This window comes from Podarcis tiliguerta (genome assembly GCF_965153285.1).
Source record: "Podarcis tiliguerta genome assembly, chromosome: 18".
NCBI classification, from domain to species: domain Eukaryota; kingdom Metazoa; phylum Chordata; class Lepidosauria; order Squamata; family Lacertidae; genus Podarcis; species Podarcis tiliguerta.
In genome coordinates this window covers 5,915,197-5,937,864 of record NC_139551.1, presented here as the reverse complement: position 1 = coordinate 5,937,864, position 22,668 = coordinate 5,915,197, and the positions used below count along the sequence as shown (strand labels likewise).

General features: G+C 50.4%; 1 protein-coding gene across 2 annotated transcripts; it reads left to right on the top strand.

Moving 5' to 3' along the window:
* Nucleotides 1–267: 267 nt before the first annotated feature.
* DUS3L (dihydrouridine synthase 3 like) lies at nucleotides 268–22,241 on the top strand. Of its 2 annotated transcripts, none has more exons than XR_014506683.1 (13): nucleotides 268–449; nucleotides 4,308–4,626; nucleotides 5,729–6,331; nucleotides 8,130–8,171; nucleotides 9,834–9,986; nucleotides 11,961–12,077; nucleotides 12,881–12,946; nucleotides 13,910–14,020; nucleotides 14,875–14,971; nucleotides 16,546–16,621; nucleotides 19,214–19,447; nucleotides 20,882–21,010; nucleotides 22,067–22,241. XR_014506683.1 is itself a non-coding variant. In XM_083421570.1 (13 exons), exons 1-13 carry the CDS (start codon nucleotides 415–417, stop codon nucleotides 22,137–22,139), a joined length of 2,010 nt encoding a protein of 669 aa, XP_083277696.1. In that variant the 5' UTR covers nucleotides 268–414; the 3' UTR covers nucleotides 22,140–22,241. The 2 variants fall into 2 exon arrangements, 1 of the variants encoding a protein (XP_083277696.1); XM_083421570.1 differs by having other exon boundaries at nucleotides 19,259–19,447.
* The last annotated feature ends 427 nt before the right edge of the window (nucleotides 22,242–22,668 follow it).

Genomic DNA, 22,668 nt, shown 5'->3' with positions numbered 1-22,668 from the left:
TACCCCGCCCATCTGGCTGGGCTTCCAATTAAGCCGCGCCCCCGAGGCTCCGCCCTCCCGCTTTCCCCCAATCCCAACCCGCTTTTTTCCCTAAGCCCCGCCTCTCCCTCCTTCCCAACCTTCTCTCCCTTGCAAGGAAAAAAACAGCGGCGGGAGGTTAGACGGAACTTGCGGCAGGGGGCGCTAGAATCCGTCGCCCTTCTTCCTCTAGGCGTCGCTCTAGGAACCTCGGCCTCCGCGCTGGAGCGAGAGGAAGCGGAAGCGGCCGGGGAGCTTCCGGTTCGGGACCGGAAGCGGTGGAAGCCACGCTGTGCGGCTGCAGGGGGAGTCGCGCTCCCTGTCTGAGTTGCTCGTCAGGCGGAGGGTGTGGGCCTGGGGGGGGGCTGTGGGGGAGCGGCCCTCGCCCCCGCCCCAATGGAGGCTGCTGGGGTGGCCCCTATCAGAGCCCAGTGAGTATTAGGGTGCCCCCCTCCGCACCCCAAACCTTCCCTAGACCCCCCTCCCTCCTTCCCTGCCCAGGTTTTGCACCCCAGGGAACATAGGAAGCCGCCCTAGACTGAACCCATTGGTCGCTCTTGCTCATATCTCCTGCACTGACAGGCAGCGTCTTCCGTGGGGGTGGGGGGCGTGTGACCTTGGAATGTTAATAATAATTATAATTATAATTTATTTTCTATACCCTGCCCATCTGGCTGGGTTTCCCCAGCCGCTCTGGGCAGCTCCCATTAGAATATTACCATGGGCCTGCCCAGTCCTAGGCTGATGCCCAAATTATTATTATTATTATTATTATTATTATTTTATACCACACCCATTTGGCTGGGTTTCCTCAGCCACTCTGGGCACCTCCCACTAGAGTATTACCTTGGGCCTGCCCAGTCCTAGGCTGATGCCCAAATAATAGTAATAATTTATTATTTATACCCTGCCCATCTGGGCAGCTCCCATTAGAATATTACCATGGGCCTGCCCAGTCCTTGGCTGATGCCCAAATAATAATAATAATAATAATTTATTATTTATACCCCGCCCATCTGGCTGGGTTCCCCCAGCCACTCTTGGTGCCTCCCAGCAGAATATTATACACACGGTAAATACATCAAACATTAAAAACTTCCCTAAACAGGGCTGCCTTCAGATGTCTTTTAAAAGTCAGATGGGAGGGTGTTCCACAGGGCAGGAGCCACCACCGAAAAGGCCCTTTGCCTGGTTCCCTGTAACCTCACTTCTCGCAGAGAGGGAACCGCCAGAAGGCCCTCGGAGCTGGACCTCAGGGTCCGGGCTGGACAATGGGGGTGCAGACACTCCTTCGGGTATACTAGGCCAAGGCCGTTTAGGGCTTTCAAAGTCCACCAACTGGGGGGTTTGAACCCAAGGCCTTCTGCATGCAAAGCAGGGAGCCCTCCTCTCCACTGACAGTAACCCCCCCCCAAAAAAAGAAAACCAACCACCTTCATTTTCCCCTTAAACACCACCACCCCCAATTTCAGGCTGCTGAACCTGGCTCCTGCTGGATTCTGCTTCCCCTCTCAACCCCCACCCTAGTAGGAAGCCGTTAAAAGCAACAACGCAGAGCAGCAGATCGGCGCTGGGTTTTTGGTTTTTTATAGGAATATAACTGGTTTAGGGACGCGGGTGGCGCTGTGGGTTAAAGCCTCAGTGCCTAGGACTTGCCGATCGCATGGTTGGCGGTTCGAATCCCCGCGGCGGGGTGCGCTCCTGTCGTTCGGTCCCAGCACCTGCCAACCTAGCAGTTCGAAAGCACTCCCAGGTGCAAGTAGATAAATAGGGACCGCTCACTAGCGGGAAGGTAAACGGCGTTCCGTGTGCTGCTCTGGTTCGCCAGATGCAGCTTGTCACGCTGGCCACGTGACCCGGAAGTGTCTGCGGACAGCGCTGGCTCCCGGCCTTTAGAGTGAGATGAGCGCACAACCCTAGAGTCTGGCAAGACTGGCCCGAACGGGCAGGGGTACCTTTACCTTTTTTAACTGGTTGAAAGCCTCTGAACGGTGGTGGTGGTTTGTTTTTTTAAACAAGTTTCTCATCAGATAAAAATAGCAATTGGCCGGCTTTAAAAAGTGGGAAGGTGTGGAGGGTTAAACTCTCAGTCACTTTGCGAAACAGACCATGTATATCCCCCAACAGAGTTCTTTGCCTAGAAAAAGCTGCCTCATGCCCAGTTGGAGCACATTTCTGTCGGAGGGAGTTTGCCATGGTCTAACGCAAAACAGGGAATCATAGAATCATAGAGTTGGAAGAAACCACAAGGGCCATCGAGTCCAACCCCCTGCCAAGCAGGAAACACCACCAGAGCACTCCTTACATATGGTTGTCAAGCCTCTGCTTAAAGACCTCCAAAGAAGGAGACTCCACCACACTCCTGGGCAGCAAATTCCACCGTCGAACAGCTCTTACTGTCTGCATGTTTCCTAAACCCATAACTTTCGTTCATGACACAAATCTCTGATGGGTCATTTTCTCTTTTAAAAAGACAAACACGTATGCATGGAACTTCTTGGAGCATGTGTGTGGGGTTTTCATTTTTATTTCAGAGCCCACAGGGTGGTGTAGTGACTAGAGTATTAAACTAGGACCTGGGAGGTAAAGGGGCCCCTGACCATTAGGTCCAGTCGTGACCGACTCTGGGGTTGCGGCGCTCATCTCGCTTTATTGGCCGAGGGAGCCGGCGTACAGCTTCCGGGTCATGTGGCCAGCAGGACTAAGCCGCTTCTGGCGAACCAGAGCAGTGCACAGAAACGCCGTTTACCTTCCCGCCGGAGCGGTACCTATTTATCTACTTGCACTTTGACGTGCTTTTGAACTGCTAGGTTGGCAGGAGCAGGGACCGAACAACGGGAGCTCACCCCGTCACGGGGATTCGAACCGCCGACCTTCTGATCGGCAAGCCCTAGGCTCTGTGGTTTAACCCACAGCATCACCCGCGTCCCTAGGATCTGGGAGACCTGGGTTCAAATCCCCTCTCAGCCATGAAGCTCAGTGGGTGACCTTGGAGTCAGTCACAGTCTCTCAGCCTTCACAGGATTGTGGGAAGGATAAAATGGGGAGGAGGCAGAGCAACACGTATGCAATCCTGGGACCACTGGAGAAAAGATGGGAAATACAGTATTTTTCGCTCTATAAGACGCACCAGACCACAAGACGCACCTAGTTTTTGGAGGAGGAAAACAAGAAAAAAAATATTCTGAATCTCAGAAGCCAGAACAGCTGCGCAGTGAAAGCAGCAATCCCTCTTGCTGTTCTGGCTTCTGGGATAGCTGCGCAGCCTGCATTCGCCCCATAAGATGCACACACATTTCCCCTTACTTTTTAGGAGGGGAAAAGTGAGTCTTATAGAGCAAAAAATACGGTAAATGCAATAATAAAAAAACTATAAAAAAAGTTATTGGAGGTTGGGGTGCCGATTCTTCTGATGGGAAATATTTTTGTCACCCTGTGGTAAAACAGAACCCTTATACAATGGTACCTTGGTTCTTGAACTTAATCCGTTCCGGGAGTCCGTTTGACTCCCGAAACCATTTGAAAACCAAGGCATGGCTTCCGATTGGCTGCAGGAGCTTCCTGCACTCAATTGGAAGCCGTGTCGGATGTTTGGCTTCTGAGAAACGTTCACAAACCGGAACACTTAGTTCCAGGTTTGCAGCGTTCAGGAGCCAATTTGTTCGAGAACTAAGCCGTTTGGGAACCAAGGTACCACAGTTCTGATTTAAAATAATAATGATAATAATTTATTATTTGTACCCTGCCCATCTGGCTGGGTTTCCCCAGCCATTCTGGGCGGCTTCCACAGAGACCAAAAATACACTAAAATGTCACACATTAAAAACTTCCCTGAACAGGGCTGCCTTAAGATGTCTTCTGAATGTCAGGTAGTTGTTTATCGCTTTGACATCTGATGGGACGGCGTTCCACAGGGCGGGCGCCACCACCGAGAAGGCCCTCTGCCTGGGTTCCCTGCAGCTTTGCTTCTCGCAGGGAGGGAACTGCCAGAAGCCCTCGGCGCTGGACCTCAGTGTCCAGGCTGAACGATGGGGGTGGAGACGCTCCTTCAGGTATACTGGGCCGAGGCCGTTTAGGGCTTTAAAGGTCAACACCAACACTTTGAATTGTGCTCGGAAACGTACTGGGAGCCAATGTAGGTCTTTCAAGACCGGTGTTATGTGGTCTTGGCGATCGGTAAATTGCAAAAATGTAGCCCTCTACTGACTTAACCCCCCTCACTGTCTGTATGAACTATCACTCGTAGGTGATGTGTGGAAACGGAGCTTCACAACTCTTCTCCCCTATAGGTACCTCTCTACAAAAGAAAAGTTCCACACGTACCTTGATCGGGAAGGGGAGGTGACGAATGAGAAAGATGGCGAAGTGCTAGCTGCAGAGGACAGTGCAGAGAGTAATACCGGTGGAGACCTGAATGAGCCTCCTGCCAAACTGCAGAAGCTGGAAAAAGATGGAAGCAATGCAGAAGAAAAGAGCCCGCCAGAAGAGGAAAACAGAACTGCAAAGGATCCTCAGGGCCAAAAGAGGGCCCGGGGACAGAATAAGGGCCGCCCTTGCATGAAGCCGACTCACTATGAGAAGAACCGCCTCTGCCCATCAGTCGTCCAGGTAAACTATGTGTGACGATGATTAGGACTTGATGAACAGATTGACAAAATTTGAGAGCTCCTAGCCCTTTTAATGGCATGGGGTTTCGGGTGGCGCTGTGGTCTAAACCTTGCCGATCGGAAGGTTGGTGGTTCGAATCCCCGCAATGACGGGGCGAGCTCCCATTGCTCCGTTCCAGCTCCTGCCAACCTAGCAGTTTGAAAGCTCGCCAGCGCAAGTAGATAAATAGGTACCACTCCAGGGGGAAGGTAAACTGCGTTTCCGTGCGCTCTGGTTTCCATCACGGAAAGCCAGAGATCAGGGATAGATAAGAAAGTAAGAGTGATGAATAAAAATTGAAAAGGTGAAAATAAAGATTCTTACTGGGAATATATGTATATAACAACATCGATGATGGTTTGTATTTCATAAAAATTGTATGTTCTTGATAAGATTTTTGTTTTAACTCTATTCTTTCTTTTCTTCTTTATCTTTTTCCTTTCCTTTTCTATTTCTTTGTTGTAGATCTTTTCATTATAACAGAACATTGTATTTTCATTATGTGTAATTTTTAATGTGTAAATAAAGATTTATTTTTTAAAGGGGTCACTTGTTGGATGTGAGGGGATTAAGGTGGGACTAAAGAGGAGGTTAGGAGACGCGGGTGGCACTGTGGGTTAAACCACAGAGCCTAGGACTTGCCAATCAGAAGGTCGGTGGTTCGAATCCCCGCGACGGGGTGAGCTCCCGTTGCTCGGTCCCAGCTCCTGCCAACCTAGCAGTTCAAAAGCACGTAAAGTGCAAGTAGATAAATAGGTACCACTCTGGCGGGAAGGTAAACGGCGTTTCCATGCTCTGGTTCGCCAGAAACAGCTTAGTCCTGCTGGCCACATGACCCAGAAGCTGTACGCCGGCTCCCTCGGCCAGTAAAGCGAGATGAGCGCCGCAACCCCAGAGTCGGTCACGACTGGACCTAACGATCAGGGGTCCCTTTACCTTTTAAAGAGGAGGTTGCTGAATTGTAGGGTGTAAGATGAGCAGGGCATGACCTGCGACTTCATACTGTCTATATTTAAAAACCTATGCTACCCTCCTTTAAAGCAGCCTCTTTCTCTTGTTGAAGGAACGGGCTGATAAGTGCTTCTTCGGCTCACGCTGCCGTTTCCTACACAGCGTCAAAGAATATATGGCCACCAAGCCGCCGGACCTGGGAGACAGCTGCATACTCTTCAAGATGTTCGGCAGGTGCATGTATGGGGTCACCTGCCGGTTTGCTGCAGCCCACCTGGGCGCGGACTACGAGAACGTCGTCGATGAAGGCCTCTTGAAGCAGCGGGAGGGGAAGCCGCCAGCCGTGAAGAACAGCCTCTGCAAAGACCTCCAGCAGCAGCTGCGCAAAAAGAAGTTCCCTTTCGACAAGTCCAACCAGTACCTCTGCCGCTTAGCTAAGCCCAACCACGCGAAGGCGGCTGGGAGCCAAGCCGCGGTCCCATACCCCGCCGTGGGGAGAGAGGCCGCAGACTTTTCTGCCTCCCCAGGAAGCGTGGATCTCAGAGCTACAGAAGAGGAGGCAAAGGTTGCTCCTTCTTCGCCAAAAGAAGGTCCCACGGTGGATGAACCAGAGAGTCCAAGCCAGCCACGGGCTGCACTGGAATCCGCACACAAAACGTCTGGGGTTGTGACAGATGAAGATCTTGTGAAACTCCGACCGTGTGAGAAGAGAAAGGTAAGGGCTGTTTGTGTTACCATATGCAGTCATACCTCGGGTTACAGACGCTTCAGGTTGAATGAATGAATGAATTTATTAATACGGTCACAGACCAGCTTCAACACACACAATATCACAAATCATAAAAATATCAGAAATGCAAGGGACTATATGACAATGACAAGGATTTAAATATAAAAATTAAAATTAATTGTTAACATGCCCCCTGTAAGTAACATTTAGGGGATTGGGCATTGTGGGATACCACTTGCTTCCTGCGATTGATTGCAGACGCACAGAATTTAGCTACATTTAATGTAATCTTGGGCTTCTTGTCCTCTAGCAGTAGTTTTAGACTATGGTATTCCGATTCTTTCCTAAACTTTTGCAAAACGGGTGTAATAAAAGTCAAACGTATATCCTCATAGAGACGACAACGTCATAGTACATGTGAAGCAGTTTCAACTTCCAACGAGCCACAAGGACAGACCCGTGTTGTGTATGGTTTACCCTCAAATCTGCCCTGATGCTTCAGGTTGCGTTTTTGTGGGTTACGGACACGCCGAAACCCGGAAGTACCAGAACGGGTTACCGTATTTTTTGCTCTATAAGACTCACTTTTTCTCTCCTAAAAAGTAAGGGGAAATGTGTGTGCGTCTTATGAAGCGAATGCAGGCTGCGCAGCTATCCCAGAAGCCAGAACAGCAAGAGGGATTGCTGCTTTCACTGCGCAGCGATCCCTCTTGCTATTCTGGCTTCTGAGATTCAGAATATTTGTTTTCTTGTTTTCCTCCTCCAAAAACTAGGTGCGTCTTGTGGTCTGGTGCGTCTTATAGAGCGAAAAATGCGGTACTTCCGGGTTTCGGCTGTCGCGCATGCGCAGAAGCGCTAAATCGTGCTTTGCACAGAAGTGCCAGATGGCAACCAATGCGTACGCAGATGCGACACTGCGGTTTGCGAACGTGCCTCCCGCACGAAACACGTTCGCAACCTGAGCGTCCACTGTATATATTTTTTTAGTTATTCAGAGCGATGCAGAGGTTTCACCCTCAAACCTCAGGGATGAATTAGACTCCACACACAGGACTTGAAGATGAATCTTTACTTGTCAGGATGGCAAGAATTGAGCAGTTTGCATTACAGTGGTACCTCGGGTTACATACGCTTCAGGTTACATACTCTGCTAACCCAGAAATACTGCTTCAGGTTAAGAACTTTGCTTCAGGTTAAGAACAGAAATCGGGCTCCGGCGGCACGGCAGCAGCAGGAGGCCCCATTAGCTAAAGTGGTGCTTCAGGTTAAGAACAGTTTCAGGTTAAGAACGGACCTCCGGAACGAATTAAGTACTTAACCCGAGGTACCACTGTACTTGTCAGGATGGCAACAATTGAGCAGTTTGCATCATTCATATATATGAAGGCCAATGCAGTGCATTTCTCGCCCTTGAGCCCAAGAGAGGGTTTAGTCCTTTTGCTTTCAGAACTCATTCGTGTTGTCGTTTAGTCGTGGCCGACTCTTCGTGACCCCCTGGACCAGAGCACGCCAGGCCCTCCTGTCTTCCACTGCCTCCCACAGTTTGGTCAAACTCATGCTGGTCTCTTCGAGAACACTGTCCCACCATCTCGTCCTCTGTCGTCCCCTTCTCCTTGCACCCTCCATCTTTCCCAACATCAGGGTCTTTTCCAGGGAGTTTCCAGCGAGAAATGCATTGCATGAGGTGGCCAAAGTATCATTCTTAGCAGTACATGAATTCGTAGCAGTAATAACCTCACCCTTCCTGACCCCTGACTTGCATTTTCATGATTTTGTCTTACAGCTAGATCTCCGCGAGAAGCTTTATTTAGCTCCTTTAACAACGGTAGGTAGATTGTGTGTTTGTTTGTTTTATAAACCTTCCTTCATCACAAAATCTCAGGGTGCTTCACAACCTAAAAAAACAAGAGAAAAGCACAGACAAATAGTTAAAACAAAAAAACCGAAATAATAGCCCCTGCTCCCACAAAAACATTTAAAAGGCTGTGGAAAGCATTCCACAAGCAGGGAGCCACTGCAGAAAAGGCCCTGTTCTCGTGTTGCCCCACTCTGGACCTATGGGAAAGCGCACCTTGGTTTTGGAACACTTTGGTTTTGGAACGGACTTCCGGAACGGATTAAGTTCGAGAATCAAGTTACCACTGTATTGGAACATTTGGCTGCGGTTTGGTTAGGAACAGGTGAAAAGCTGGAATTCTGAATTGGTTGAAATGGATGGAAAGAGGCCTGGCACTTAGCTGCAGCGCCAGCAGCTATTCCCATTCAGCCCTCACACGCTTCATGTTGTGAGATCGGACCGTGTCTTTGTTTAGACGTGGTGTCTTGCTTGTGCTGGCTCGAGACCTGCCCCGAGGCAACCGTAATAATAATAATAATAATAATAATAATAATAATAATATCTTTATTGTCATTGCCCCCTTCGGGGACAACGAAATTACTTGGCTGCTCCATAAAAACACTAATTAAACAATACAGTATAATACAGCAAGGGAGATTAGATGACTTTCAAAGTCCAGGCTTCCCATTCAGGGCCGAGATCGCTCTGGAGAAGAAGCTGTTCTTAAGACGGCTCATTCTTGTCTTCATCATCCTGTATCTCCGTCCCGACGGCAAGAGCTCGAAGAGACAGTGACCAGGATGCGATGGATCTTTTACTATGTCCAGTGCCTTCCTATGGCACCTTGTGGCATAAATCTGCTCTAAGGTGGAGAGTGGGCAGCCAACAATGCTCTCTGCTGCCTTAACAACCCTGCACAACCCCATCCTGTCCTGGGTAGTACAGCTTCCGTACCACACACATAAGCCGTAAGTGAGCACGCTCTCAATGGCACAGTGATAGAAGGCAAGCAGCAGTTTCTGCGGAAGATGGTTTTTCCTTAGTATTCTCAAAAAGTACAGTCTCTGCTGCGCCTTCTTCACAAGCCCCCTTGTGTTGACACTCAAGGACAGATCCTCTTGTAATTCAATGCCCAAAAATCTGAACGTTGTTACCCTCTCCACACAGACCCCATCAATCAAAAGTGGCTGGACATTGCTCTTCTGTCTCCTGAAGTCCACCACAAGTTCCTTTGTCTTCCTTGTATTTATGAGCAAATTGTTAGCTCTGCACCACTCTGTCAGCCGCTCCACCTCATCTCTATAATCCGTTTCACCCTCCCTCTCAGAGATGAGCCCAATCACGGTTGTGTCATCTGCAAATTTGACAACCCTATTACTAGGGTGAGTAGCGACACAATTGTACGTGTAAAGAATATAAAGGAGTGGACTGAGTACGCATCCCTGTGGTGTTCCTGTGTTAGTCTTAAGCATATTAGAGGTATAAGGGCCCAACCGAACCCTCTGGGAGCGGTCTCCAATATCCACCCACAAAGTGATAACGGAAGCCCCAGATCTTCCAGTTTAGACATCAGACGTTGTGGTAGAATGGTATTAAATGCCGAGCTAAAATCTAACACTCCATTCTCCTGATTTCTTCTGGGGATTCCAGTGCGGCAACCTTCCTTTCCGAAGAATATGCAAGCGGTTTGGGGCGGACGTCACCTGCGGCGAGATGGCCGTTTGCACGAACCTGCTCCAGGGGCAGTCGTCCGAGTGGGCTTTGCTGAAGAGACACAACACAGAGGATCTCTTTGGCATTCAGGTAGATTGAAGGGAGACTCGCAATACAGCGGGGGAGAGAGAACAGGAGCAAGCCGCTTCTTCTGCGGCTAGTGGAGATGGCCTTGCTGGTCTTCTGCCTGGCTGACATGATGCTCAAAGTGGTCCCAGTTCCACGTGGCTGGTGGCAGAGGCTGAACTGTGCTTCCTTTCACCTCTGACTTCCCACAGCCACTGGAGCTTGGAGAAGAGAGCTCTTCCTGGTGGGAAGAGAGGGGGAGAGAAAGCTGTCTGCTGCTCCTGAAGGAGCGTCTCCACCCCTATCGCTCAGCCCAGACACTGAGGTCCAGCTCCGAAGGCCTCCTAGCGGTTCCCTCACTGCAAGAAGCGAAGTTGCAGGGAACCCGGCAGAGGGCCTTCTCGGTAGTGGCACCCACCCTGTGGAACGTCCTCCCGTCAGATGTCAAAGAAATAAACAACTATCAGACTTTTAGAAGACATCTGAAGGCAGCCCTGTTTAAGAAAGCTTTTAATATTTGATGAATTATTGTATTTTAGTACAGTGGTGCCCCACAAGACGAATGCCTCGCAAGACGGAAAACCCACTAGACGAAAGGGTTTTCCGTTTTGGAGGTGCTTCGCAAAATGAATTTGCTATGGGCTTGCTTTGCAAGACGAAAATGTCTTGCGAGTTCCTGCGGGGTTTTTTCCTCTCCCCCCCCCCCTTTTCCCAAGCTGCTAAGCCGCTTAACAGCTGATCCACTAAGTCGCTTAACAGCTGATCCGCTAAGCCGCTAATGGGCTTGCTTCGCAAGACGAAAAAAACCGCAAGACGAAGAGACTCGCGGAACGGATTCTTTTCGTCTTGCGAGGCACCACTGTATTTTAGTATTCTGCTGGAATGTGGCAGGGGAAACCCAGCCATATGGGCGGGGTATAAATATACCGTATTTTTCGCCCTATAGGACGCACTTTTTCCCCTCCAAAAATGAAGGGGAAATCTGTGTGCGTCCTATGGGGTGAATGCAGGCTTTCGCTGAAGCCTGGAGAGCGAGAGGGGACGGTGCGCACCAACCCCTCTCGCTCTCCAGGCTTCAGGAAGCTATCAGCAAGCCTGGGGAGCCCGTGGGAGTTCCCGCAGGGCTCCCTAGGCTGCAGATAGCAGCCTGCCCCCCGGCGCGCAAGGTGCCCTGTAGCAGAGCGCCCAGCACGCTGGGCAGACATCGGCCAGCCCCACAAGCTCGGGGGACAGCGGGGAGGCGCAGCGCCGCCATCCCGCTGTTCCCCGACCTGGTTTTGGGGGGGAAATAAAGGGAAATTTTTTTTCCTTTATTTCCCCCCAAAAAAATTAGGTGCGTCCTATGGGACGAAAAATACGGTATTTTTATTATTATTATTATTATTATTATTATTATTATTATTATTATTATTATTCCTCTGGCTGATAGATGCTCCCCTATGAGACGCTAATAGGTCCCGATAACCCTCCCCTCCAGGAATTCCCTTTTAAGGCCATCTTTAACCAAAAGCCATTGCCAGCTCTATTTGGTAACAGAAGTAAAGGTGGAAGGAGATGATACACTTTTGTTGGGGGTTGTTTTTAATACTGTCTCCTTGTTCTGGGTATTATAAACCCTCTTTTGGAGTTGCCTTGTTCTCCTAAACGACGGTTGGCACTGGCCATAGTTGGTTGCATTTAGACATAGCAGGCTGGGGCCGAGGCAGGAGCGCCCAAACTCCTTGCAGCACTGGAGGGAGGAGTGGTGGAGATCAGCCATGACGCTCCTGCGTTTTGCACTAAACCATAGTCTTAAGTCTGCCACGCCTGTCTTTTTACTGTATTCTTTTGATACGCTCTGTTTTGATTTATGTAATTCGTGCTGAGTGGGGTGCAAACCTCAAAAGGCAAGTTGGGGAATTCTTGCGGATAAATAGTTTGGCACACGTGCAACGCCTATAAGCTGCTCTCGTGAGTTGGGGCACCCCTTTCACCCTCTTTCACCCCACGCCTCTGCAGCTGGAAGGAGCGTTCCCAGACACCATGACCAAGTGCGCAGAGCTTCTCAACCGGACCATCGAAGTGGATTTTGTGGACATCAATGTGGGCTGCCCTATCGACCTCATCTATAACAAGGTAGCCCATTAAGCTCTTCAAGCACGCTAGTGCTTTCAAGCACTAATAGGGTAAAGGTAAAGGACCCCTGACAATTAAGTCCAGTAGCGAACGATTCTGGGGTTGCGGCGCTCATCTCGCTTTATTGGCCGAGGGAGCCGGCGTTTGTCCCTCGTGGCCAGCATGACTAAGCCACTTCTGGCGAACCAGAGCAGCGCACAGAAACGCCGTTTCCCTTCCCGCCGGAGTGGTACCTATTTATCTACTTGCACTTTGACTTGCTTTCAAACTGCTAGGTTGGCAGGAGCAGGGACCAAGCAACGGGAGCTCACCCCGTCGCAGGGATCCGAACCGCCGACCTTCTGATTGGCTCTGGTTCACCAGAAGCGGCTTAGTCCTGCTGGCCACATGACCTGGAAAAACTGTCTGTGGACAAACGCCGGCTCCCTCGGCCTGTAAAGCGAGATGAGCGCCACAACCCCAAAGTCGTCCGCGGATGGACTGAACTGTCAGGGGTCCCTTACCTTTGCGTTTCCCTTCACAATTCAACTCAGCCCGTTACTTAGCTTGGAAGCGATGGGGAGCCTCAAAGGAACTTCTCCAAGTCTTACAAAATTGCAGCCCTCCTTTTTTTCCCTTTTTTAAGTAAAAGTTCTGCCAAGTTGACACCTCTCCCTCCTTCAAGCTGATGGAGCTGTGGCAAAACCTCTGGGAAGCCCAGACCATCAAGGACCGAAATCAGTTCTGAGATTCTAACCTTCACTCTCCCGCCCCCCAGTGATCTTTCAGAACATGCTTCACTCTCCTCTCCTTTCTCTTCCCAGGGGGGAGGATGCGGCTTAATGAGCCGTCCCAACAAGTTTGAGCAGATTGTCCGAGGCATGAACTACGTAAGTTGGTGTGTGGTTTTTTCCCTTGGCTGGCTCCTAGCAGTCCTGGATTTCATTCGTGCTTCTGTTCCCCGGCGTTGCTCCTTCTTGCAACCACAGTCATCCTCTTCGTATCAGCTTTGCACAGCGTCACGTAATCTGCAAGCTTTGACCCGTTTATTGGCCCCTGCTTTGTGGCGAATGTGTCCAGGGCCCAGGGCAGACTAGCAAGATGGGTGGGGTATCATAATCATCACATGATTATGATTACAAGGCCCTTGTGGTGGAGCATGGGGTTCTTCGATACGATAATCGATACGATACGATAATCTTTATTGTCATTGTCCCATACAGAACAACAAAATTGGGGGGGGGGGGAATCTACATAAGACATTCAGAAGCCAACAAGCCTGCTATCCCAGCCTGGTTATCCCCCTAAAAACTCTGATACCCCATAACACAATATACTCCCATAGAGACTACCTTGCACTGCGTTTAAACCAAAATCGCATTTAAACAGAAACTGTTTCTCAGGCGGCTAGTCCTAGTCTTTATAACCCTGTACCTTCTTCCAGAAGGCAGAAGCTGAAAGAGATCATTTCCGGGGTGCGCACTGTCCTGCGCTATCTCTGCAACTTTCTTATGGCACCTGGAAGCGTAGATTTGATCTAAGGTGGAAAGAGTGCACCCAATTATTCTCTCCGCAGTCTTTACAACCCTGGACAGCATTGTGTTTTCCCTGACTGTGCAGCTCCCAAACCACTCTCAGTCGTGGGGGGCTGGCTTTTGAGTTTCCCACCTGGTACAGAAGTCGCTGGTCTCAAAAAGGGATTACTCTACTCTGTGGCCCCCTCTGCGCATTCTCGGAGCAGCTGTTGGTGAAAGCTTTCGGCAAAGGAATCTCCAGAGTCCAGCTTCGTCGGTCTCAGGTTCGGCTTCCGGGGCACACTTCGCTTGGCTCATCGTTCCTCTTTTCCTCGGCAGGTGCTAGATGTTCCCTTGACCGTGAAGATCCGGACCGGGGTGCAGGAGAAAACCAACCTGGCTCACAAGCTAATTCCCAGCATCCGGGAATGGGGTGCCTCTCTGGTCACGGTACGGTAGCCTTCCTTAAGCCAGATTCAGATGAGCAGTAACTTCATTTTAATAAAAACAAAAATGCACACACCCTACTATTATTATTGTCCGCTGTCTGCGGACAAACGCCGGCTCCCTTGGCCAGTAAAGTGAGATGAGCGCCACAACCCCAGAGTAGTCTACGACTGGACCTAATGGTCAGGGGTCCCTTTACCTTTACTTTATCCCTGATCTATGCCAATATTCTGTTGTCTCCAGCAACAGATTTTAATTTTATTTTATTTATCATCATATGATTGTATTATTGATTACCATATTTTTTGCCCTATAGGACACACTTTTTCCCCTCCAAAAATGAAGGGGAAATGTGTGTGCGTCCTATGGGGCGGATGCAGGCTTTCGCTGACGCCTGGAGAGGGAGAGGGGGCGGTGCGCACCGACCCCTCTCGCTCTCCAGGCTTCAGGAAGCTATCCGCAAGCCATGGGAGCCCGGTGCAAAGTTGCGCAGCTCTCCCACAGCTTGCGGAGAGCTGCCTGCAGGCTTCGGGCTTGCGGAGAGCTGCCTGCATCCTGAAGCCTGGGGCAAATATCCGCAAGCCTGGGGAGACCGGCGCGGAGAGATCTCACACACGCCTTAAAATGCTGCCTTTGAGAAGCCCCTACACGAGACACAAAGGCGTCAGTCTTCCCCTGCTCTTGCCCTTTGGCAACCAATATCCTAAAGTAGGCTGTCTCTGCATGTGAAGGTTCTATGGTGCAAAGGTTATAGTGGTTGGTAGACCACATCTCTGTTCTTACCTAAACATTTCAAAATGTATTGTCATTTGAATCTGTGACGGAGGCGTCAACTGTCCCTTTTCTGACCCTGTTAGCTTCACGGCCGGTCGAGGGAGCAGCGGTACACAAAGGCGGCAAACTGGGAGTACATAGCAGAGTGCGCAAAAATTGCCAGTCCGATGCCTCTTTTTGGTAGGTAGTTCCGTTCTTTCCTCACGCTGGTTTTGCTTCCTTTGCGTTGAATCCGTCACTGCAACATATTTTGGGCTTGGAGGTAATGCTTTGCTGAAGTTTTTGGGCTTGGATTGTTTGGGCTGGGTTTGCCTCCCTCTCCATCAAGCCGCCTTTTCCTCCTCCTGCTTCTGAATGAATGAATTTTATTATTACGGTCACAGACCAGTTCCGGCTCACTTACAATATCAGGAAAATCATAAAACGCAACAGGAATACAGTGGTGCCTCGCAAGACGAAATTAATTCGTTCCGCGAGTCTCTTCGTCTAGCGGTTTTTTCGTCTTGCGAAGCAACCCTATTAGCGGATTAGCGCTATTAGCGGTTTAGCGGCTATTAGCGGCTATTAAAGGCTTAAGGGGTTAGCGGATTAGCTGCTAAAAGGCTATTAGCGGTTTAGCGGCTTAGAAAAAGGGGGTGGGGAGCGGGAAAAAATCTCAAGACTCGCAAGACATTTTCGTCTTGCGAAGCAAGCCCGTAGGGAAATTCGTCCTGCGAAGCGCATCGAAAAACGGAAAACCCTTTCGTCAAGCGGGTTTTCCGTCTTGCGAGGCATTCGTCTTGTGGGGTACCACTGTACATTGAATTGCAATTGGGTATAACAGAGACAGTTCAGATATAGCGGCAGTTAAAAATATATATTAAATCTTGATCATTAAAATATAACCTAAAATTGCCATTTAAAACCTCAGTCGTTTTGGTAGTACAGCTTGTTCCCTGAGTTTTATGGCGGTCGCACAGAATTCTGCTTCTGCGATCTTTGGAAAACCCACCTTTTCTCTTGCCATACAGTTAACCTTCCCATATTTGCGCTACCGCCCTGTCCCACCTTCCCACAGCGCAAGAGCTCAATGAAGTAAGTTCAGGACAGGCAAAAGACCCCTAACTTGTGGGATGAATTAAGATGATCAGAAATCTCTATGGAGGAGGAAGAGAGGTCTGCCAACTCTTTGGGACTCAAATGTCCAACATGACTTCCACGGCTTCCAGTTGGCCGCAGCAGCTTCCTGCAACCAACTGGAAGCCGTGCCTTGGTTCCCGAATGTCGAACGGACTTCCGGAACAAATTCAGTTTAACTTCCAAGGTAACACTGTACTTGCAAAAGGCATCGCTGTGACCAGGGGCAGTTGAAAGAGCTATAAATAAGTGCTTGGAACTATTAAGAGAAACAGTGAAGAAGAAGAAGAAGAAGAAGAAGAAGAAGAAGAAGAAGAAGAAGAAGAAGAAGAGGAAGAAGAAGAAGAATTTATATACCCTGCCCATCTGGCTGGGTTTCCTCAGCTGCTCTGGGCGGCTCCCAACAGAATATTAAAAATCCGATAAAACATCAAACATTAAAAACTTCCCTAAACAGGGCTGCCTTCAGATGTCTTCTAAAAGTCAGGTAGTTGTTTATTTCCTTGACATCAGATGGGAGGGTGTTCCACAGGGCGGGCGCCACCACCGAGAAGGCCCTCTGTCTGGCAAAACAGCATCTGAAGCATTGGGGATTGCTTGGGTGACCCCTGAACTATTATTTTTTCCTTTTGGCGCAGGGAACGGAGATATATTGTCTTTCGAAGATGCTAATCAAGCCATGCAGAGTGGAGTCTCGGGAATTATGATCGCTCGGCAAGTGTCTTCCCTTCGTTTTGGGTGGTCTGGAGGAGAAAGCACCCTTCGTTACCCTCGTGGGTTTTTTCCAAGCAGAAGGTTCCGGTTCACTCTCTGGCTTCTCCAGCTATGGTTGGCAAAAACTCGCGCCTAAAACCCTGGAAAGCCAGTCAGTGGCTGGGTTCAGACACAACTGTTGGGTCAGCCTTTAGTCTGTGTGTGATCTCTGCTAGTGCATGCAGCCCAAGTTATCCTGCTTTGCAAGGAAACAAGCTGCAGAGCAGTTGGCTTACAGTTGTGTAGCTTGTTACTCCAAACTGCAGCACACGTTAGCATGCAGCTCATTCACAGACGTAAGGTGCTTTGTGGCTTAGAAGCGTTTGGATTTGATATCCCGTTTTATCACTACCCTAAGGAGTCTCAAAGCGGCTAACATTCTCCTTTCCCTTCCTCCCCCACAACAAACACTCTGTGAGGTGAGTGAGGCTGAGAGACTTCAGAGAAGTGTGACTGGCCCAAGGTCACCCAGCAGCTGCAGGTGGAGGAGCGGGGAAGCGAACCCGGTTCCCCAGATTACGAGTCTATCGCTCTTAACCACTACATCACACTGGCTTAGGGGTTGTGTTAAAGCTCAGCCATTGAAGACAGTAGGGTCGTGCCTTGGTTTTCAAACAGCTTAGTTCCCAAATGTTTTGGCTCCTGAATACCGCAAACCTGGAAGTGATGGTTTGGTTTGCAAACTCTTTTTGGAAGTCAAATGTCCGACGGAGCTTCCTGCAGCCAATCAGAAGCCACGCTTGGGTTTGCAACCATTTTGGAAGTTGAAGGGACTTCCAGAACAGATTCCGGTCGACTTCCAAGGTACGACTGTAGTAACTTAGATGGTCTGGCACAGAGTTCACTGGGCGGTTCGCATCGCTCAGTTCCAAGGCTAGAAACGTACCAGTGTACGAAGGCAGGTTCACAACTTCATTTCCCAGCCCCAAAGGACTAAGGTTAAGATTGCCATTACAAAATCATTTCCAGCCGTAATAGCAGAAGCAGGCGTGGCTGTCACAGAAGACAGGAGGCGTGGATCCTCATTTCGAAATAATACATGGAGCTAAACAGAAAGAAACAGAAAGAAGGGACGTGGGTGGCGCTGTGGTCTAAACCACTGAGCCTAGGGCTTGCCGATCAGAAGGTCGGCGGTTCGAATCCCCGCCACAGGGTGAGCTCCCGTTGCTCGGTCCCTGCTCCTGCCAACCTAGCAGTTCAAAAGCACGTCAAAGTGCAAGTAGATAAATAGGTACTGCTCCAGCGGGAAGGTAAACGGCGTTTCCGTGCGCTGCTCTGGTTCGCCAGAAGCAGCTTAGTCCTGTTGGCCACATACCCAGAAGCTGTACGCCGGCTCCCTCGGCCAGTAAAGCGAGATGAGCGCCGCAACCCCAGAGTCGGTCACGACTGGACCTAATAGTCAGGGGTCCCTTTACCTTTACCTTTAAACAGAAAGAAACAGAATAATCCTGGTCCTTGCTGAACATAACACTAGACAGTAATGGTCGGGGGGTGAGGAGAGACTTGCTTAAGATTCATGTGGTCGATCATACGGTAGCCTACGACCACATTATAGCCACATCTGTCTAAAGGGCACGGGCCAGATATCTGCCATAGCCGCTGTTACTACCCCTGCACACAATTGCTGGTTCTGGCTCCATCTTTTGCTATGGCTTAGTGGTCATGTATCTGTCTGCAAGGAGAAGGTTCCAGTTCGGTCCCCGGCATCTAGTCTCGTAATCTGGGGAACCGGGTTCGCGTCTCCGCTCCTCCACCTGCAGCTGCTGGGTGACCTTGGGCCAGTCACACTTCCCTGAAGTCTCTCAGCCCCACTCACCTCACAGAGTGTTTGTTGTGCGGGAGGAAGGGAAAGGAGATTGTTAGCCGCTTTGAGACTCCTTAAAGGGAGTGAAAGGCGGGATATCAAATCCAAACTCTTCTTCTTCTTCTTCATCTGGGAAAAGGCTCCGAGGGGATCACCGACTGGCAAATTGTCCTCTCCCGTTCCCTTAGATTTTGCTGGTGGTGGGGCTGTTTGAACATGGAATCGCCTGGGGGTATAAAACCATAATGATGTATTACCTTTGAATCCCGGTAGTTGCCCTAGTGGATTCTTGCTATGCAATCTAGATTGCAAAAATATTCGGTGACGTGCTTGTGTTTCTCCTCGCACACTTACGTTCTGCCAGGGCGGCAGGCATACCGCTCGGCAGTGGCGTAGCGTGGGTTGTCAGCACCCGGGGCAAGGCAAGTAATTTGCGCCCCCCCCCCCCCCGCTGCACTGTCCCTCCCCCAGATAGTCCCTCGCTCTCCCTCCGCACCGCACCGCACGCCTGGCACCCTCCCCTCCACAGTGGGCGGCGACCCGGCGGCTCGGATCGGATTCGCACAGCCAGCACTGCAGTGAGAGAGAGTGAGTGAGCCAGGTAGGGGCAGAGAGCTGCGAGTGCGAGCGCGCCCCCCCAGATGTTGCGCCCGGTGCGGCCGGCCCCCCCTGCACCCCCCGCACTACGCCACTGCCGCTCGGGGACTTGGCTCTAGAACTTGAGCATTTCCGCGTGTGTGTACGTGTAGATTCTGCTGATGTTTTCTCACGGCCGCCGTTCCTCCGGGTCACAGGGGGGCGCTGATCAAGCCCTGGATCTTCACTGAAATCAAAGAGCAGCGGCACTGGGACATCTCGTCGGGAGAGAGGCTCGACATCCTCAAGGACTTCACCAACTACGGCTTGGAGCATTGGGGATCAGACACGCAGGGAGTGGAGAAAACCAGGAAATTTCTACTGGAGTGGCTGTCCTTTCTCTGCAGGTAGAAGCTCCTCCTCAGCCCTTACTAAGTCATTGCATTTTGCTTTTCTATCCAGGTATTAATAACAGCTGGCCTTGGGTTCTTGTAAGGAGCTTAGGTCAGTTCAGGTGCGAAACTTTTTTTTTGTAAGGTAGGCAAGACTTTGATCCTGCAACAAACATCTTAACACACCACTAGGTTTCTGCTGTGTGTGACACACTGCAGGGACATCCTACTCATCAGCTGCTTCTCAGGCTTTGGAGATTTTGAGAAACAAGTCCGTGTATTTTAAAAGCCTAGCTTGACACCGGGGAAAGCTAGAAGCTTGCTGCTAAAGACGACCAGATACGGTGGATGTTTTTTAAAGCACTGTATATATGCCTGCTGGGACGCGGGTGGCGCTGTGGGTAAAAGCCTCAGCGCCTGGGGCTTGCCGATCAAAAGGTCGGCGGTTCGAATCCCCGCAGCGGGGTGCGCTCCCGTTGTTCGGTCCCAGCACCTGCCGACCTACCAGTTCGAAAGCACTCCCGGGTGCAAGTAGATAAATAGGGACCGCTTAGTAGCGGGAAGGTAAACGGCGTTTCCGTGTGCTGCTCTGGTGCTGGTTCGCCGGAGCAGCTTCGTCACGCTGGCCACGTGACCCGGAAGTGTCTGCGGACAGCGCTGGCTCCCGGCCTCTAGAGTGAGATGAGCGCACAACCCTAGAGTCTGTCAAGACTGGCCCGTACGGGCAGGGGTACCTTTACCTTTATATATGCCTGCTAAGTGTGAGTTCATAATATCACTGCAATTCAAATTGGGGCAGCATCAAGAGAGATAGCTGCTGCTTCTTCTTTCTTTATTCCTCAGTGGTGTTTTCTCCTCCCACTTACTCAAAAAGGCAGGGCTTCGGAACAGCCTTGTTTTGATTCTGCCCTGTATCTCCCATGCTTATAGCAGCAGCTGGGTTTGAATAAGCCTAACTTCTGGGGTGAGTGGGAAGAGCAACCAAGGTGAGGCCGTTCTCCTACTATCATGGAAAATAAGTCTTCCTTTCTTCCTTCTTTGGCACTTTGGCAGCCTGGAATGCGGGTGGCGCTGTGGTCTAAACCACTGAATCTCTTGGGCTTGCCGATCAGATGGTCGGCAGTTCGAATCCGCACAACGGGGTGAGCTGTTGCTCTGTCCCAGCTCCTGCCAACCTAGCAGTTCGAAAGCACGCCAGTGCAAGTAGATAAGTAGGTACGGCTGCGGCGGGAAGGTAAATGGCATTTCCGTGCGCTCTGGTTTCCATCACGGTGTCCCGTTGTGCCAGAAGTGGTTGAGTCCTGCTGGCCACATGACCCGGAAAGCTGTCTGCGGACAAACGCCGGCTCCCTCGGCCTGAAAGCGAGATGAGCACCGCAACCCCTGAGCCGCCTTTAACTGGACTTAACTGTCCAGGGGTCCTTTACCTTTACTTTTTTACTTTGGCAGGTACATTCCAGCTGGCTTACTGGAGCGCCTGCCTCAGAGGATTAATGAAAGACCCCCTTACTACATGGGCCGGGACTATTTGGAGACCTTAATGGCCAGCCAGAACGTGGGTGACTGGGTTAAGATCAGGTAAAAAGCGTTTTAACTTTTGCAGTTGACAGTTTTCTGTGCATGTTAAGCACACAACTGCATGTGTGCAGTGAGGAGGAAGAGAGTGGGAGAGAAGATTATTTCAGCTGCTACGAAGGCTGATGTAGAACCAGGCCAGAAATGTGGGTTTTGGCCCTAGAAGGGAGTGACTAGTTAAAGCCAGAACTGGACCCTGTTGCTTCCTATCTCCCAAATCCATAAGACGGCCAGTGGGAAGGGAACAACTTTTCTGTCCCAAACCAGGACAAAACTCTTCTAGCCCAGCTGTGTGGGACGAGAAGCTCAGATCACTCGGCTGCGAATCTCGCTCAGATGACCTAGGGCTAGTCCTGATCCCCCCGCCTAACTTGCCTCACGAGCTTGTTGCGAGGCGCAAATCTCACTCTGAGCTCTTCCGAGGAACAAGGAGAAGTACGAAAAGGGCAATGCAAATTCTCTCCCAACACCCCAGCTGAATTGCCTTCCTCTCTGTCATTCTTTCCATAGTTCCTTATAGAAATTGGGGGAATGGCGTGCAGCTGTCTAAAAAGTGCACCTCTGAGATTTCTGTCACGGCATTTTTGCGCCCTATGGGGTTTTCATCTCATAATAAGAGTTCAGTTGCCTGTCGCTACAGTGGGTTAAACCACAGAGCCTAGGACTTGCCGATCAGAAGGTCGGCGGATCGAATCCCCGCGACGGGGTGAGCTCCCGTTGCTCTGTCCCTGTTCCTGCCAACCTAGCAGTTCAAAAGCACGTCAAAGTGCAAGTAGATCAATAGGTACCACTCCGGCGGGAAGGTAAACGGCGTTTCCGTGTGCTCCTCTGGTTCGCCAGAAGCGGCTTAGTCCTGCTGGCCACATGACCCGGAAGCTGTACTCGGCCAATAAAGCGAGATAAGTGCCGCAACCCCAGAGTCGGCCACAACTGGACCTAATGGTCAGGGGTCCCTTTACCTTTTTAGCCTGTCATGCACAAAGTATCATCGCAGGTATGTGTGCTGTTGGAAGAATCTAGAGACGTGTCTGCAGTTTTCTCAATTTCTCCTCCTTGCAGTGAGATGCTTCTGGGTCCTGTTCCGGACAGCTTCACTTTCCTTCCAAAACACAAGGCAAATTCTTACAAGTAGGAGGACCGTCGTCGTTGAGGCAAGATAGGGGGAAGCGCTGTCTCCAATACACATCTTACGTATCTCTTGGTTTTGAATAATAATAAAAAAAGTTCTATTTTTGATTTGGCTGCTGTGTGTAGTCTGCCTCAAGGATGATTTACCCCGACAACCTCTCCTGGACATTTCAAGACGGCACCGATCCAGTTGCTTTTAATTGCCAATACATGCATTTCATTGTCTGATCCAGAGTGAAGGGCAGCTGTTAGCTGTTAAATATCACATATGGAGTCCAGAGGGAAAGTCTTAACAATGGTTTCAACTGGGGAAAGGGACAAAGAGGTTTTGCCCTGCCTTGTGCATTGGGACGTGGGTGGCGCTGTGGGTAAAAGCCTCAGCGCCTAGGGCTTGCCGATCGAAAGGTCAGCGGTTCGAATCCCCGCGGCGGGGTGCGCTCCCGTTGTTCGGTCCCAGCGCCTGCCAACCTAGCAGTTCGAAAGCACCCCCGGGTGCAAGTGGATAAATAGGGACCGCTTACTAGCCGGAAGGT

What these genes read in the sequence shown, in the direction of transcription:
- DUS3L (XM_083421570.1), top strand. Translation starts at nt 415, where the DNA reads ATGGAGGCTGCTGGGGTGGCCCCTATCAGAGCCCA. An exon ending in AGGATCTCTTTGGCATTCAG is followed by an intron (nt 9,987 to 11,960) that starts GTAGATTGAAGG and finishes ACGCCTCTGCAG; the next exon opens with CTGGAAGGAGCGTTCCCAGA. An exon ending in TCGACCTCATCTATAACAAG is followed by an intron (nt 12,078 to 12,880) that starts GTAGCCCATTAA and finishes TTCTCTTCCCAG; the next exon opens with GGGGGAGGATGCGGCTTAAT.